The following is a 16,872-nucleotide window of genomic DNA, read 5'->3' as shown; positions in this document are numbered from 1 at the left end:
GGGTCTCAGACAGAATTGTTAGTGATTTCTTTACCCTGCTGCTCGACTCAGTTTCTCCAGCTGTTTATTTTTCACACTTTGTATCTTTCCTTGATGCAGAACGAATAGAAAATGGCATTCACCAACTTACAGTCCTGAAACAAGCAGAACTACATTCTTCAACCTCCTCTCAAACCATAGTCAGCTAATCTTTGTTCACTGGTGTCACACTGTAACTGAGCCAAAAATAGAGCATTTCCCAAGCTCAAAGTACAGACCCTGTCCTGAACAAAGGCAGGAAGCTGAGGCACAAGATTTAAAACTTAACCTTTTCTATACAGTTAGAAGCATGCATTCATGCATCAAGAAGTGAAAAATCTACATGACTCGTAATGCAACAAGTGCTCTCTAGGCAACATGTCAGTCCTGTGGAGTACAACATACAAACAGAGAGTCAAACAGGAAAACCACCATGTTAGCTGCTGAATTTTAGAAACTGAAAATCAACACATTTTCCAGTAGAATTCAATTTAAGGAACTGAAGTGTGAGATGAAGGCATACCATAGGAAAAATGGAAACTAAACTTCCCACTGTCTCTGCAGGAGGCTGAGAAATTACATCCAGCTGATCCTTATCTACTGGCACTCTACTAATCCAAACTTACTACAAAGAAAAATACTTGTACATTCAAAATACACAGAAAAAAATCATATTGCCCTTCTGCATTTTGCTCCAAGGTATAACAATCTTAAAGTGGTTACCTTTTGTGCACTGCGGACTTTAGGCACACATGGACCTCTGCATCACTGCATGGTACAGAAGCTGCAATGCAGTGGATAGGAAGGCTCTACAATACAGCAAGATGCCAGAGAAAGGCCAGTAACGTAATGAAGGATCTCAACAACTCTGCTCATGGTATGTCTGTCCCACATCCACACCAGGACTACCAGACTCAAAAACAATTACTTTCCCCTAGAAGTAAGGCTGATCAACACCTTCCATCACTAACTACCCCTCCACACCCCCAACCACCACTACTTTATCATTTCCTGTAACCTTATGTACAGACACTTTTGAGACTCGAGTCACTTTATGATCATAAATGTATAAAACCTATTTTGTGTATTTATATTTATTGTGTTTTTTATTAATGTTGTGTTCTTTATTTCATTGTATTTTTTGTGCTACATCAGTTCCAGAGTAACAGTCATTTCATTCCCCTTTACACCTGTGTGCTGGAAATGACATTAAGCAATCTTGACCTTAAGCCATTGTCAAAGTTTCTCAGTTCAAATGTCTTAAGTGCCAGCCAGATGATCCCAAATCTGAGAGAAAAAGCTAAGATGTTCTGTTGCCTATTTGCACCAGTCAGACAACGACGGGGGCAATTGTGGAACGAGCTTCCAGTAGACACGGTAGAGGCAGGTTCGGTATTGTCATTTAAAGTAAAATTGGATAGGTATATGGACAGGAAAGGAATGGAGGGTTATGGGCTGAGTACGGGTCAGTGGGACTAGGTGACAGTAAGCTTTCGGCACGGACTAGAAGGGCTGAGATAGCTTGTTTCCGTGCTGTAATTGTTATATGGTTAATGCCAGTTCAGTGCTGTGATGCAAAGGATTATAGTGGCTGTTTCCAGACCAGATTGCATAAGCACAAGGGGCTTCAGCATCTTCTGCACTGAATTTTGTATGACTGAAAGTAAGAAAATGTGTCCTGTTAGTTAATTAAAGATTAACCCAAATGATTGACATCCCCATTGTACAAGAGGTTACACGACTTGATTATACAAAAATAATGCAACCTACCAAGGCTACTAAAGAGTCTGAGTACAGTACAAATTTTGACAACACAAGCTCTCCATACCTCCCCACCACCCCTGTAAGGTTCATGATTTACCTTCCATTGCTGATTGGCTGTTGAGAATGGTGCGATTGGTCAGACCAGTCTGACCGTTTATCAGGTGAACGAGAATGGCTGCGCAGTTGTGGCCTCTCATTTGAACGGTTAGAATGTTCGGACACCAGCGAATGGATTTCTGAAATATCTAAAAACAAGATTCACAGGTTCTTGTGCAGTTCCTTTAAGCAAAAACTCCACATGCAAACAAATGAACCTCCACTGACATACAACTAGTCTGCAGCCAGCATTGGATGGGTCAGTATCACATGTGTGGTTTATCACTTAAATTGACCAAGGTCTACAGCAGATTATGCGTTGCCTGCTCTGTATCAATCTGAGAAACACATTGTTTTACTGCTCACTGTGTCACTTGCATTCCAAAGCCAGGAGCAAAAGGAACACCAGTCTAGTCCTTAAAGGATCATCCGTTCATATACTGACCATCTCTTTCAGAAGCATTTGCTGAAGGAATACTGTCGTCCAGATCAGGCACATTTAAGAGCGTGGCTCTCTCATCTCTCTGTACCACCATTTTAAGCTTGCCCTTTGATCTTTCGATTAGCTTCTTTGCATCTCCCAGTGACATGTTTTCTGTAACAGTGCCATTGATCTGTAATGGAACAAAGGAATCATAGCAATTCAGAGTTTGGAGCCTAACCATAAATAGCACGGACCTTATCTAATAGCAGCAGTTACAGGAAGACAATAGCATGCTCTATGACACACTGTTAAAATGTCTTTACAACTTAGTTCCTGAATTTGTACAGAAAGCATTCTACTGAACGAGTAGAGCATTTTCCTTTATCGACAACAGCACAGAACTGTAATCACAATAGTGCAACAAACTCGGCCCACAGCAGCTTTTTGAAAGGAGTAAGAATAATAAAATTTTGTTGAATTAATTTTAAGAACAAACCAAGATATTTTTATGTTAAACCAAAAACAAAAGACAAAACTCCCATCCAATGCAGAGTCACCAGGCAGGATTGTACAGATACTCTGAAACAGTGATAGACAGTGAGACATCAAGACCTTATTCGATTGGGCATCTTTCACACAAGATTCACAAGATGGTGCTGGTGAACCATGACAACATATATGTGGGCAGCTTACAAAACCTCTAAACTCTCAGTGAAATCTGAAGCCTGTAATTTCCCTTTAAGTACATTTTAACCATCTTAGTGAACTAGCGATTTCACAATCTTCTTCAGGACTCATCAGACTTAACTCTCAGGCATGCCTTAAGTGGATGAAAGTATATCACCTCAGCTGGAAAAGGATGGAGAGGAGGACTCCAAGCCAGGCTGAAATAAAGGGGAAAGAAACTTCCTCTACCCAGCATCTTGGAAGCAAATGCACAGTTGCTGGAGAACAAGATTGAGGACCTAAGGGCAAGATTGCCATATCACAGGGAAATGAGAGTTTGCTGGGTTCTCCGTTTCATGGAGACATGGCTTACTCTGGACATGCTGGATATGTCAATAAGACCTTAGGGCTTCTGAATACACAGGATGGACCAGACTGCTGATTCAGAGAAGGCAAAAGGTGGGGCTTGTGTTGCATGATAAACTCTGTGCTGCTCAGATCAGCAGTCTTGTCACACTCTTGTTCTCCAGATCTGGAACATCTAATGATTAAGTACCGACCATTCTACTTACCAAGAGAGTTCTCTTCCATGATCCCTCCTGTGGTTTACATACCACCAAAAGCAGACACTTTCAAATCATTGTTGGGAATTTCAATCAGGCTTGTTTGTAGAAATCTCTGCCCAGTTACTCTCAACATATCACCTGCTACACCAGGGACACACTTGACCACTGCTGCACTATGATTAAGAATGTCTACTGCTCCACGCTTGCAATCTGAGCACTTGGCTATCCTCCTACCTGCATACAGGCAGAGGCGTGACTATAGGATTGCTTAGGTCGGTGGACTGGGCAGTGTTCAAGGACTCAAAGGATCTGAATGAATACACCACAGTTGTCAAAGATTTTCTAAAAACATTTATAGATGAATATGTCCCCACAAAATCATTCAGAATCTGCCCCAACCAGAAGCAATAGTTGAACTATGAGATCAGCAATTTACTGAGGGCCACATCAGTGGCATTCAGGTCTGACAATCAAGTAAAATACAAGAGGTTCATGTATGATCTCCAGAAAGCCATCTCATGTGTGAAGTGGCAATTCTGGACCAAACTTGAATCAGTGATGATTCTCAAGAGTTGTGGCAAGGCTTGAATGCTAACTGAAACCAAGCAATATAGGTGACAACAAGGTTTCGCTCCCAAATGAACTCAATTATTTCTGTGCCGACTGCTGACTGTCACAACAGATCAATAGCAGATACCACTTCATTGGCTCCTCACTCAACCCTGGAACATTTCAATAGTGAAGATGCATACATCAAGATGCTCTTCATTGACTACAGCTCAGCATTCAACTCTATCATCTCCTCAAAACTAATCAATAAGCTTCAAGACCTTGGTCTCAATACCTCCTTATGCAACTGGAACCTCGATTTCCTCACTTGCAGATGCCAGTCAGTTTGAACTGGCAACACCTCCTCCACAATTTCCATCAGTACACGTGCACCACGAGGCTGTGTGCTCAGCCCCCTGCTCTACTCACTTTATATTTATGACTGTGAAGCTAAGCACAAATCTAACACCATATTTAAATTTGTTGACAGCACCACTGTTATTAATTGAATCAAAGGTGGTGACAAATCACATACAGGAGAGAGACTGAAAATCTGGCTTGTTGGTGTCACAACAAACTTCTTACTCGATGTCAGTAAACCAAGCAGCTGACTATTGACTTCAGGACGAGGAAACTGGAGATCCATGAGCCAGTTCTTATCAGAGGATCAGAGGTGGAGGCGGTCAGCAACTTTAAACTTCTCAGTGGTACCATTTCAGAGGGATGGTCTTGGGCCCAGCATGTTAATGCCATTATGAAAAAAGCATGGCAGCACCTCTACTTCCTTATAAGTTAGCAAAGATTCAGCATGTCATCTAAACTTCTATAGATGTGTGGTGCAGAGTATATTGACTGGTTGCATCACAGCCTAGAATAGAAACACCAATGCTCTTGTACAGAAAAACCTGAAAAAAGAAGCAGATACGACCCAAACCATCACAGGTAAAGACCTCCCCACCATTGAGAACATATACACGGAGCACTGCCGCAGAAAAGCATCAAGGACCCCCACCATCCAAGGCCATGCTCTCCTCCTGCTGCTGCCATAGGGAGGTGGTACAGAAGTGTCAACACCAGGCTGAGGAACTCCTCAACCACGAGGTTCCTGAACCAAAGGAAATAACTTCACTCAACTTCACTTGCCCCATCACTGAATTGTTCCCACAACCCATGAATTCACTTTCAAAGATTCCTCATTGCATGTTCTTGATATTTATTGCTTATTCATTTATTATTTATTTTCTTTTTGCTTGCACAGTTTGTTGTCTTTCGCACATTGTTTGTCCATCCTGTTGGGAGTGGTCTTTCAATGATTGTATTACATTTCTTATATTTACTCTGAATGCCCACAAGAAAATGAATCTCAGGGTTGTATATGGTGACATATATATAATTTGATAATAAATTTACTTTCAACTTTGAGATTGTGGTAGCAGACATTTTTGCATATAATAACCTGGCTCTGTAGTAAACATGCACAGCTGTATCTATTGAATTGATGATAGACATCAGCAGCATTTCTTCATTCCTCAGTATAGAATAGTCATGTGTGTTCTCTGGAATTCAAACCTGGGTTAGATCAGTGAACAAAGTACAATGCAGAAATTAGTCACAGATCTCATCCATCAGAATCACTGGATGCCTCCTGCCCATCAGCAGGTTAGAGTCACCAGAGGTGGCAATGCAGTTGTTACTGTAACTTGGATGTAGTCCAAAGGAGATTTATATGGCATAAGAGCATTGCCCTAACAAGAGGCTTAACATTTTGGGCCTGTATTTGTTAGAGGTTAGAAGAATGAGAGGTGAATTGATGCAAAAATACAAAGTCCTGAATGGGCTTAGCAATGTAGATGTCGCAATGTTTTCACTAGCTGGAGAGTAAAAACAAAGGAACATAGTTACAAACTAAAGGGTTGATGATGTAAGATAGCAGTGTATTAACCCAGAGGACTACCCGGTTTGGGTTTCTTTAGAAGCTAACTCTGTTAATATATTTTCTATCATCTCTCTTCTTGGACCCTCAATTCGTTTATTTAAAGAAAACTAACTGATAGTTTTGTAGTTAAATATACTTTGAGGATTTGGGTACAATTTAGAAAATATTTTGGTTTACTGAGATTTTTGCTTTCAAGTCCCATTGTATCTATTTTTTTAAACCATCTATGACTGACGTAACTTTTAAAGATTGGGATAGACTGGGTATTAAAAGCTTCCAGGATTTATTTGTTGGAGGAGATCTCTTTTTGTTTGAGTAGTTGTCAACTAAATATAGCTTACCAAAAACCCATTTTTCTCGGTATTTACAAATTAGAGACTTTTTGCGGTCTCAAGTACATACATTTCCTAAAAGCTCTGCTGAGAGTTAATTTGAAACTTTTTCATAATGGATCAATATCTAATATTTATGGTATGTTGTTGGGAATAAGAAACGTTCCTTTAGACAAAATTAAAAATCTCTGGGAACAAGATTTACAGACTTCGATTTCTGAGGAAACTTGGAATGAAATTTTTAAATTGGTTAATACCTCATTGTTGTGTGCCCGTCACTCCCTCCTACAATTTAAAGTGGTCCATAGGGCCCACATGACTAAAGATACGCTGTCTCATTTTTATTCGAATATATCTCCCTACTGTGACAAACGTAACAATGGAGAGGCTTCATTAATTCATATGTTCTGGACATGCCCGAGTCAACACTCAATGCACAAGAGAAAAAATTAAAAATCACACAAACAATTAATGAACAGCCTTCCAAACCAAAATTGAGACCTCAGATCCCAACTCCGGAACAGTTCCAAACCCTCGTTTATCAGTTCATCATATTATGTCCCAGATCCTGACATCCTGTCTTTACAGTCTATTTGTTTACTTGATCAAACAATGGAACAGCGAAAGGCTCCGGTGTTCTTAAGAGAGAAGTGAACATTGTGGAGAGTGAGCGAAATCGGCTCCCGCCTCCAATCTGGGCCAGTGTTTAAATTTTCTCAACACGTATTGTACAACCCAGTAGGACCCAGGCACTGCTGCTGTGAAGGTTCTAGGCTGAGACCACGCCACCCAGTGACTCACTCCAGGCCCATATTTTGCCACCCAGCGAATCTCTCTGGGCCCAGATTTTGTTGCCCAGCCCGAAGCTACCCTCAAGCTCTTCAGATCAGCTAAGCTCACAGAGTGATCCAACCTTGCACCCAGGCCCATTGAACGAGCATCGGAACTCTCTGCTCAGGCCCCAACTTCTCCTTTCAGTACCCAGAGTGATCCAACCTCATTTCTGGGCCAACTATAAGGATATTGGAACTCCATCTCCAATGATTAACATCTATCACCAAGAGTGGTTTGACACTACATCATCTACAAAACCAGCCAGGTTGTAAAGGACAAAGCTGCTGCACAGGGTGTGTAGAAGTTGAAGACTGAAACAATACCTCATCTGGTCTTCACTAATCTGCCAACGGCAGATCAAACTGTTCACATAACCATTGTTCGAAGATACCCTTGTGGAGAGCAAGTGCTGCTTTAACACCAAAGGCACCCTGGGCATCATGTTGTGTAGCACTGTGGGTGTACCCAGACCTCAAGGACTGCAGTAGTGCAAGGCTGTACCTCAACACCATTTTGTCCAGAGCAATTAGGGATGGGCAATTAAATGTTAGCTCAGCCTACAATGTCTGCATTCCACAATGAATTTTATAAGATACAATTGTGCTCAAAGGGATAGATTGACTGTGTGTGGATAAACAGTATTAATCATTCTTTATAGAACGACTCCAACATGGCAACTCATAGTAAGTTTGTTTAAAATGGAACAGAGAAAGTGATGAGAGAGAAAACCTTGAGAGACAAGTTCAAGCTTTTAAGATGGAAACTGAATGACCAACCTTCAACACTACATCTCCCTCATGGATGTTACCATCCTTGGCTGCCAACCCTTCTGAAGAGATCTCTTTCACAAAAATGTGACTTGCCAATCGGAGACCATATTCTAAGAGGGGAAAGAAAATCATTGATATTAACTCTAAAAACAATGGTGTTATTCATGTCATTCCAAAGAACATGCACAGTTTAAAAGGGGGAAATTTTTAACTCTTTCAGAGGAAAAAAAACAAATAGCACCAAAATCCAATTTAAGCAAGAATTTATACCACAAATTTTTCAGCATCTGTTCCAATTGATTAACTTTTCAGAAGACTGCTTCCACATTGATTCCTGCTGTTTGTTTTGTAAGTGGGTGATTAGGTGCTGGTAGAGTGGTGTAAACTTATTGAGGAAATAACTGTAGGGTATAGGTCCACCCCAGTATATATATACACTGTATATACGAAAGTGCATTAAAATAGGTGGAAGGAATGAGGATGAATTTGCTGGCTGCTGTGGGGTTATAGGCGTCCTCTGCCAGATGGGAACAAGGCAAATTACAAACAGACCTTAAACTTCAACAATGAATTTGTTCTAGATGAGAAGTTAAGCACAAACATTAGACCCATCGGGCACCCTGACTCCCAACTAAATTATCCAACTGGCATCCCAGGGTGTTGGACTAACAGCTCAGAGGACCAAGTTGAATTTTCACCACAGAAACTGTGGTATTAAAACCTGGAATTTGGAAAATAAAAACATCAACAATTCATCTGAGGAACAATGACATCATATGTGTCTCCAGCAATGGTAATTTTGGAAATGTAGGTCATCAACCACAACTCACACTCCACTGGAAAGACCAGAGCATTCAGATAGCAACTCTTTTGATTACAGTTTTAAACTGTTTCAATTTAAATGCAATAGATTTTGGTAGACAAATAAATTGCTAATATTGAATACAATCTGTAAAATTGGGCATGATGGTTAACGTGATGTTATTACAGCTCAGGTGTTCCGGAGTTCGGAATTTAATTCCGGTATGCTCTGTAAGGAGTCTCTATGTCCTCCCCATGGAATGTGTGGGCTTTCTCCGTATCCTTTGGTTTCCTCCCACAGTCCAAAGGTGGACCGGGTATATTAAATGTTCATTGTAAATTATTCCGTGATTAGATTAAGGTTAATCGAGTTTGTTGAGGGTTGCGAGGGCAGCATGGCTCATAGGGCCATCAAGGTCTGCTCCACGCTGTATCAGTAAATGAAGAACAATTTACCATGTCAGTTTACTAAATGAACTAACAGATCCTGGAGACAGCAATTAGGAACAAAATATACAAGCGGAAACAGTGTGGAATGCCAACCAAATATCAGATGTAATTTTATCTATATAATGGCCCAACACTTGAAATGTTTTACAAATAGATTCAAGCTCACGTTCCAGTCTGTTAAGAACTGAAACAGTTACCAACATCAGAATTATCTACACAAGCCTGGGTGCAGACTGAATTCTACATAAAACCCTTCAAGCCGCTTGATGTCAATATGAGGAGAGCGGTGCAGTTATAATTTTGCCAATGAACACACCTTCACTCTTCCTTGATTTTACCAATGTCACTTTTATAGGTTTTGGAGGGAGGTTTGATGAAACTGATCTTCGCTCCGATCTTGGTGACAAGCTTCTCTCTCTATCATCATGTCTCCCAACATTCCTCTCACTTCTCCTCCCGCTATAAGGACTCAGTCCACTTCGTGCACTTTTACGATCATAAACCTCTTCTTCATAACTGTCGTCTTCGGGTTCCGAGATGGGTTGTCGATCTGGCTCTGCTCTTGTCACTGGCATTTGAATTTTTCTTTTTCTCCTGATTGTCTGGAAGAATTAAACAAAAACAAGTTGTCAGAGCTTCATCATTAATTTACTTTTTTAAAATTGACTTCTTTTGAAATTCCTATAGCCTTTGCTCCAAGTCAGTAAATTGTGTCAAACCCTACTCCAGAGACACAGCACACAACCCAAGCTTTCACTCTGGTGTAAGCTTGATAGTGCAGCATTGTCAAAAATACATATTTCATTCATAGCATTAAATCAAAGCCTATCTGCCTTCTCTTGTAGGTCAGGAGAAGGCAATTCATTTTTCTTTGTTTTGTAATTTATTTTTTATTGAATTTCATCATCAAACATTTCCATAAGATGTATTTCAGATATTATACATATATATCATATAGTCATATATGCAACAAATCTCCACATAATATTTATCTGAGGTATATACTTATAGAAAAGAGTAGAAAGAAAGAACAAGCAAAAGGAGAAACTATGCACAAGTAGGCAGTGATCTTTTTTGTTTTACAACATTTTCATTGATTTGTGAGGATAAAATCCAGCCTATGAGGTATTATGTAGTTAAACTATTTTTCCCAGTAGGAATCAAATTGTTCCAACTAATGATTAACAGATGCTGTTATCTTCTCCATTTTGTAAATGTCCATTGTAATTTCCATCCCTGCATTTAAGATTGGGCTCTCCTGTGATAACCATTTCCTAGTAAGAGTCTTTTTACTAGCCACCAGCAGTATATTCATTAAATATTTATCTCTTTTCAACCATTCTTGAGGTATATACCCAAAATATATGGTCTTACTTTCTAGGGTATTTCACATTTAAAGATGTCTTGTAGGGGATTGTGCATCCCACTCCAATAGTCTTTGATAACGGAGCATCCCCAGAAAATATGATAATGGTTTGCATTTTGATTTCCACAATTTCTCCAGCAAACAGGGAGATAACTATCATAATGATTTCTGAGAGGGTGTAATAAAATATCTTATCAAGTTTTTCCATCCGAACTCCCTCCATTTCTGTGAACTGGTACACTTCCATTGATACCTCCATATTATCATCTATTCTTCCTCAAATATAATTATCCCTCATTCCTTCTCCCATTTTGTAAGAAGTTGAATGTGTTTTAAGATTTGATAAACCCTTATACATGCTTGAAATGATTCTACTACCGTTATCTGAATTACAGGTAGTCCCCGAGTTACGAACAACAGACAATAGACAATAGGTGCAGAAGTAGACCATTCGGCCCTTCGAGCCTGCACCGCCATTTTGAGATCATGGCTGATCATCTGCTATCAATACCCGTCTGACTTACAGACAACTCATACTTACGAACCGAGGAAGGAGAACGCCGTCTGCCATTTTAAGTCTTTGCTGTTGACACTATGTAGAGTGTGTAACTTTGTATTTGGCTTAAATTTTTCTTAGTAAGATACACCCCCCCCCCGTTCCGGTCTGCTGGTGGCGCAGTGAGATCAGCGCCGGGCTTGAGAACATAAGTTCCAGAGTTTGATCCAGTGACAGACTGCTCCCATGCCGGGTTGATGTCGATCCAGACTCCCATACCATCCGTGCCGGGTTGATATTGAGCTCGCAACTCGACCTCGTAAATAAAAACACTGCCACACTGCCACCTCCAGTTTAAATTCCCATGTGGAATATTGTGGAGGATCAAATATCTAAACCCAGCACAGCCCCCACTTGTCCTATTTAGTCTGTCTCAGTGCGGTGGTTCTTAGGACCCGGCTGAGCTCGGGACCTGCCGCCCGCAGTGTTACTGTTCCATTGACGGGAAGCGATCGCGATTGAAAATAAAGTGGAAATAATAAAGCGTTTGGAAAGAGGTGAAATGCCATTGGTCATTGGAAAAGCGTTAGGCTACAGTTGGTCAACGATCGGAACAATTTTAAAGAACAACAGATAAAGTGAGAATAATGGAGCATGTAAAAGGCCCTGGCCCGATGAAAGCTACAATTATTACTAAGCAACGCAGTGGTTTAATTATTGGAATACATACGTTTCTTAAGCGTTTTATATGCATAGAAAGGTAAAATATATACTATATACTAAGACAAACGTTTGACTAACTGACGCTAAATAATACCGGATGTACTTGTTCCGACTTACATACAAATCTGACTTAAAGACGGACTCAGGAACAGAACTCATGCATAACATGAACAGGTTCTTGCCTTGGTTACATTTTTAACCCTCCTATTAACATACTGTCACATCTGTAAATACCAATAAAAGTCTTGTTTTTCTAATAAGCGTTTCTCTTTAAGCATTTCAAAACTGAACAGTATTCCTTCTTTCATGATGTTACAAAGAATGTTATTTCTTTAGCTGTCCAGTCCTTAAATCTAGCATCCAGCTTACTCGGCGTAAAATCCCAGTCATATGCACAGTATTTAAGAATTGCATTATCTCCTTCTAGTTTATATTATTTTATAATAGTTTTCCATATTTTAAGAGTCCGTTTCACCCATGGGTCATCAATAGCATTTATATACCTTTGTAGGTTATCAGCCAAAATTGCCTGTATGGGGATGGGAAGAATCCCCTCCTCAATGTTTTTCCATTGAACGTCATATATTGCACCAACATAACACAGCTCTCAACTGTGCTGCAAAATAATAATCTCTAAGAGCAGGTAGGCCCCATCCCCTCTTTTTCTTCGCTAATTGCAAAGTCTTGAGACGAACTCTAGGCCTTTTACCTTGCCAAACATATCTTGATAACATTTTGGTCCATTCATTTTGATTAATCTCTATTTGTAGGGTCCGAAAGAGATATAATAGTCTCGGCAGTATATTAATTTTAATAGACTCAAGATTTGAACTGTGACTAAAAAAACGAATTAGGTTCCATCTTGTTAAATCTTCCTTAATTTTTTTTATATAGGCTAATAATTGTATTCAGATAATTTTGCCAAATCATTTGGCATAATGATGCCCAAATGTTTGAAAGACTTTTTATTAATTTTAAACAAACATAAAAGAAACATAGATACAGATTTTGAGAAAACATAATTAATAGGTTAAAGTATAAATATAAATAGATGATAATCCATATATAATAACCTCCCAAACTCAGTGATTACGAAAAAAGGAGTAAATAAGAAAAAAAACCCTCCAAAAAAAAACCTAACCAACATGGACCACTGCATTATGTCAAATATACACAGCAGCGTCAATAACTCCGTACCTCCATCCAAATAATTAAGGATAATAAAAGTAAGGTTTAGGAAAAGTCAATTTAGCTCATATGAAAATGTTGAATAAATGGTCTCCAAGTTTCTTCAAATTTAATTGAAGGGTCAAAAACAACACTTCTAATTTTTTCTAAACTCAAATAAGGAATAGTTTGAGAAAACCACTGAAATATGGTTGGAGGATTAATTTCTTTCCAATTCGATAGGATAGATCTTCTAGCCATTAACGTAACAAATGCAATCATCCGCCGGGCTGAGGGGGATAAACAACTATTATCCACCATTGGTAAACCGAAAATTGCAGTAATAGGATGCGGTTGCAATTTAATACTCAGAACTTTTGAAATAATACTGAAAATATCTTTACAATAATTTTGCAAGCAGGGGCAAGACCAAAACACGTGGGTCAATGAAGCAACTTCAGAATGCCATCTGTCACAGGTTGGATTAACATGAGAATAAAATCGAGTAAGTTTATCCTTAGACATACGAGCCCTATGTACAACCTTAAATTGTATTAAGGCATGTTTAGCACAAATAGAAGAAGAATTGACTAATTGTAAAAATTTTCTCCCACTGCTCAGTGGGTATAAGACAATGAAGTTCTTTTTCCCATTCCTTCTTAATTTTTCCTGATACTTCTGGCTGTATTTTCATGATCATATGTTGGCTACTAAACCCTTCTGGCAAGGATTCAGAGCTAAAAATTTTTCCGTAATGTCCATTGGACATAATTTCGGAAAAAACTGTAACATGTTATTCAAGAAATTTCTAACTTGCAAGTATCTAAAAAAATGAGTTTTAGGCAAATTATATTTATTAGATAGCTGTTCAAAGGACATAAAACTATTGTTTAAAAAAAGATCACGAAAACATGTTATTGTAGTGGTGTGCTACACGCAGCGCTGAAATAACGACACGTAGTCGGTGAGCTGCAGTTGCGAAAAAGGTTTATTCAAACTTCATGGCCTCGCTTTAGAGCCTTCCTGTTCCTGCCCTCTCGGGTGGGAATACTGTAGAGGGCGCTTATTCACAGTCCCGTCCCGCACGCGGGCTTTTCCCCTTGCTGGTGAAGCAGGCTTGGCGCCCTCTTTGGGACCGGCCTCAATGTCGGCGCACGCCACTTTGTGAGCCGGTTCGAGTGCGCTGGGAAGTGGGTCGCCACATAACCCCCCTCCCCTCCCCCAAGAACCGGCGATACACCCCCCAATGTCCTCAGTCTGGGTCGGACTCTGTTTGGGAGGTCTGCCTCTGCACCGCGGTGCCTGAATCTCGACCAGCTGCGACAAGTCTACATGGGCCGGTTTGAGTCGGTCCACTGTGAAAACCTCCTCTTTCCCCCCAATGTCCAGCACGAATGTGGACCCATTGTTTCTAATCATTGTAAATGGCTCCTCGTAGGGCCGCTGTAGCGGTGCCCGATATCTGCCCTGTCGTACAAAAACGAACTTACAGTTTTGCAGGTCTTTGGGTACGCAGGTCGGGTTCTGTCCATGCTGTGAAGTGGGTATGGGGGCCAGGTTACCGAGCCTCTCACGTAGTCTGCCCAGGACTGCTGCGGGTTCTTCCTCTTGCCCCCTTGGGGCTGGTATGAACTCTCCTGGGACGACCAGGGGTGCGCTGTACACCAACTCGGCCGACGAGGTGTGCAGATCCTCTTTGGGCGCCGTGCAGATTCTGAGCAGGACCCAGGGAAGCTCATCCACCCAGTTACGCCCTTTCAGGTGGGCCATGAGAGCCAACTTCAGGTGATGGTGGAAACGCTCCACTAGTCCGTTCGACTGTGGGTGGTAGGCAGTTGTGTGGTGCAGCTGTGTCCCCAAAAGGCTGACCATAGCAGACCACAGGCTGGAGGTGAACTGGGCGCCTCTGTCGGAGATAATGTGGGCCGGTACACCAAAGCGAGATACCCAGGTTGCACTTAGTGCTCGGGTGCAAGATTCGGAGGTGGTGTCAGTGAGCGGGACCGCCTCTGGCCATCTTGTGAACTGGTCCACGATAGTCAGGAGGTGCCGCACTCCTCGCGACACTGGCAGGGGGCCCACGATATCCACATTAATGTGGTCGAAACGCCGGCAGGTGGGGTGGAACTGCTGCAGCAGGGCTTTGGTGTGCCGCTGCACCTTGGCTGTTTGGCAGTGCATGCACCTTTTGGCCCATTCACTGACCTGCTTGCAGAGTCCGTGCCAAACGAACCTGTTGGCTACCATCCGGACGGTTGACCTGATGGAGGGGTGCACTAAGTTGTGAATGGAGTTGAAAATGCGCCGTCGCCAGGCTGCCGGGACGACGGGACGGGGTTGGCCGGTGGTGACGTCACAGAGTAGGGTCCTCTCACCTGAGCCTACGGGGAGGTCCTGGAGCTGCAAACCGGAGACTGCGGTTCTGTAACTAGGGATCTCCTCGTCTGCCTGCTGCGCCTCCGCCAGTGTTTCATAGTCTACCCCCGGGACAGGGCTTGGATGTTAGGGCGGGAGAGGGCGTCCGCCACAACATTGTCCTTTCCCAAGACATGCCGGACATCCGTTGTGTATTCGGAGATGTAGGACAGAAGTCGCTGCTGGCAGGACCAGGGGTCGGATGCTTTCGTGAACGCAAAGGTAAGCGGTTTGTGGTCCGTGAAGGCGGTGAAGGGCCTACCTTCTAAGATGTACCTGAAATGCCGGATTGCCAGGTATAGCACCAACAGTTCCCGGTCGAAAGCACTGTATTTGAGCTCGGGTGGTCGTAGGTGTTTGCTGAAAAACGCCAGGGGTTGCCAGTGACCCTCGATGAGTTGTTCCAGCACTCCACCGACTGCCGTGTTAGATGCGTCCACTGTGAGGGCTGTAGGGTCGTCTGTTCTGGGGTGCACTAGCATTGAGGCGTTTGCCAAGGCTTCTTTGGTTTTAATGAAAGTGGCGGCGGACTCCTCGTCCCAGGTAATGTCCTTGCCCTTACCCGACATCAGAGCGAACAGGGGGCGCATGATTCGGGCTGCTGAAGGGAGGAAGTGGTGGGAATTTACCATACCCACGAAGTCCTGAAGGCCTTTGATTGTGTTGGGTCAGGGGAAATGGTGGACCGCATCTACCTTGGCGGGCAGAGGGGTTGCCCCGTCTTTAGTAATCCTGTGGCCCAGGAAGTCGATGGTGTCAAGCCCGAACTGGCATTTGGCCGGGTTGATTGTTAGGCCGTATTCACTCAGTCGGGCATAGAGTTGACGGAGGTGGGACAGATGCTCCTGATGACTACTGCTGGCTATGAAGATGTTGTCCAAGTAGATGAAAGTGAAGTCCAGGTTGCATCCCACCGCGTCCATTAACCGCTGAAACATCTGTGCGGCATTCTTTAGGCCAAACTGCATGCGGAGGAACTCAAAAAGGCCAAACGGGGCAATGAGTGCCATTTTGGGGACGTCGTCTGGATGCATCGGGATTTGATGGTATCCCCTGACGAGGTCTACCTTGGAGAAGATCTGTGCGCCGTGCAGGTTTGCTGCAAAGTCCTGAATGTGTGGCACAGGGTAGCGGTCCGGTGTTGTAGCCTCGTTCAGCCTGCGGTAGTCGCCGTATGGTCTCCAGCCCCCTGCTGCTTTGGGCACCATGTGCAGGGGGGAGGCCCATGGGCTGTCGGACCGCCGTATGATCCCCAATTCCTCCATCCTCTTGAACTCCTCCTTCGCCAGTCGGAGTTTGTCCATGGGAAGCCTTCGAGCACGGGCGTGGAGGGGTGGTCCTTGTGTCGGGATGTGGTGCTGTATGTCATGTCTGGGCATGGCTGCCTTGAACTGCGGCACCAGAACCGATAGGAAATCCGCCAGGACTCTGGTGAAGTCATTGTCGGACAGCGTGATGGAGTCTAGGTGTGGGGCTGGCAACTGGGCTTCACCCAGGGA

General features: G+C 42.5%; 1 protein-coding gene across 8 annotated transcripts in view; it reads right to left on the bottom strand.

Moving 5' to 3' along the window:
- The window catches only part of tjp1a (tight junction protein 1a), a 230,430-nt gene that overhangs the window by 80,414 nt on the left and 133,144 nt on the right, over positions 1–16,872 (bottom strand). For all 8 annotated transcript variants that reach the window (XM_073024725.1, XM_073024724.1, XM_073024726.1 and 5 more), the window contains exons 5-8: positions 9,523–9,808; positions 7,962–8,065; positions 2,324–2,492; positions 1,880–2,027 (exon numbers count right to left, since the gene is read on the bottom strand). In XM_073024725.1, the coding sequence (XP_072880826.1) occupies positions 1,880–2,027; positions 2,324–2,492; positions 7,962–8,065; positions 9,523–9,808 (707 nt within the window). The remainder of the gene's footprint in view (positions 1–1,879; positions 2,028–2,323; positions 2,493–7,961; positions 8,066–9,522; positions 9,809–16,872) is intronic.

Source organism: Hemitrygon akajei, chromosome 21 (genome assembly GCF_048418815.1).
Source record: "Hemitrygon akajei chromosome 21, sHemAka1.3, whole genome shotgun sequence".
Classification (NCBI taxonomy): Eukaryota; Metazoa; Chordata; class Chondrichthyes; order Myliobatiformes; family Dasyatidae; genus Hemitrygon; species Hemitrygon akajei.
The sequence above is the reverse complement of the archived record's forward strand: the minus strand, read 5'-3'. Positions and strand labels throughout refer to the sequence as shown.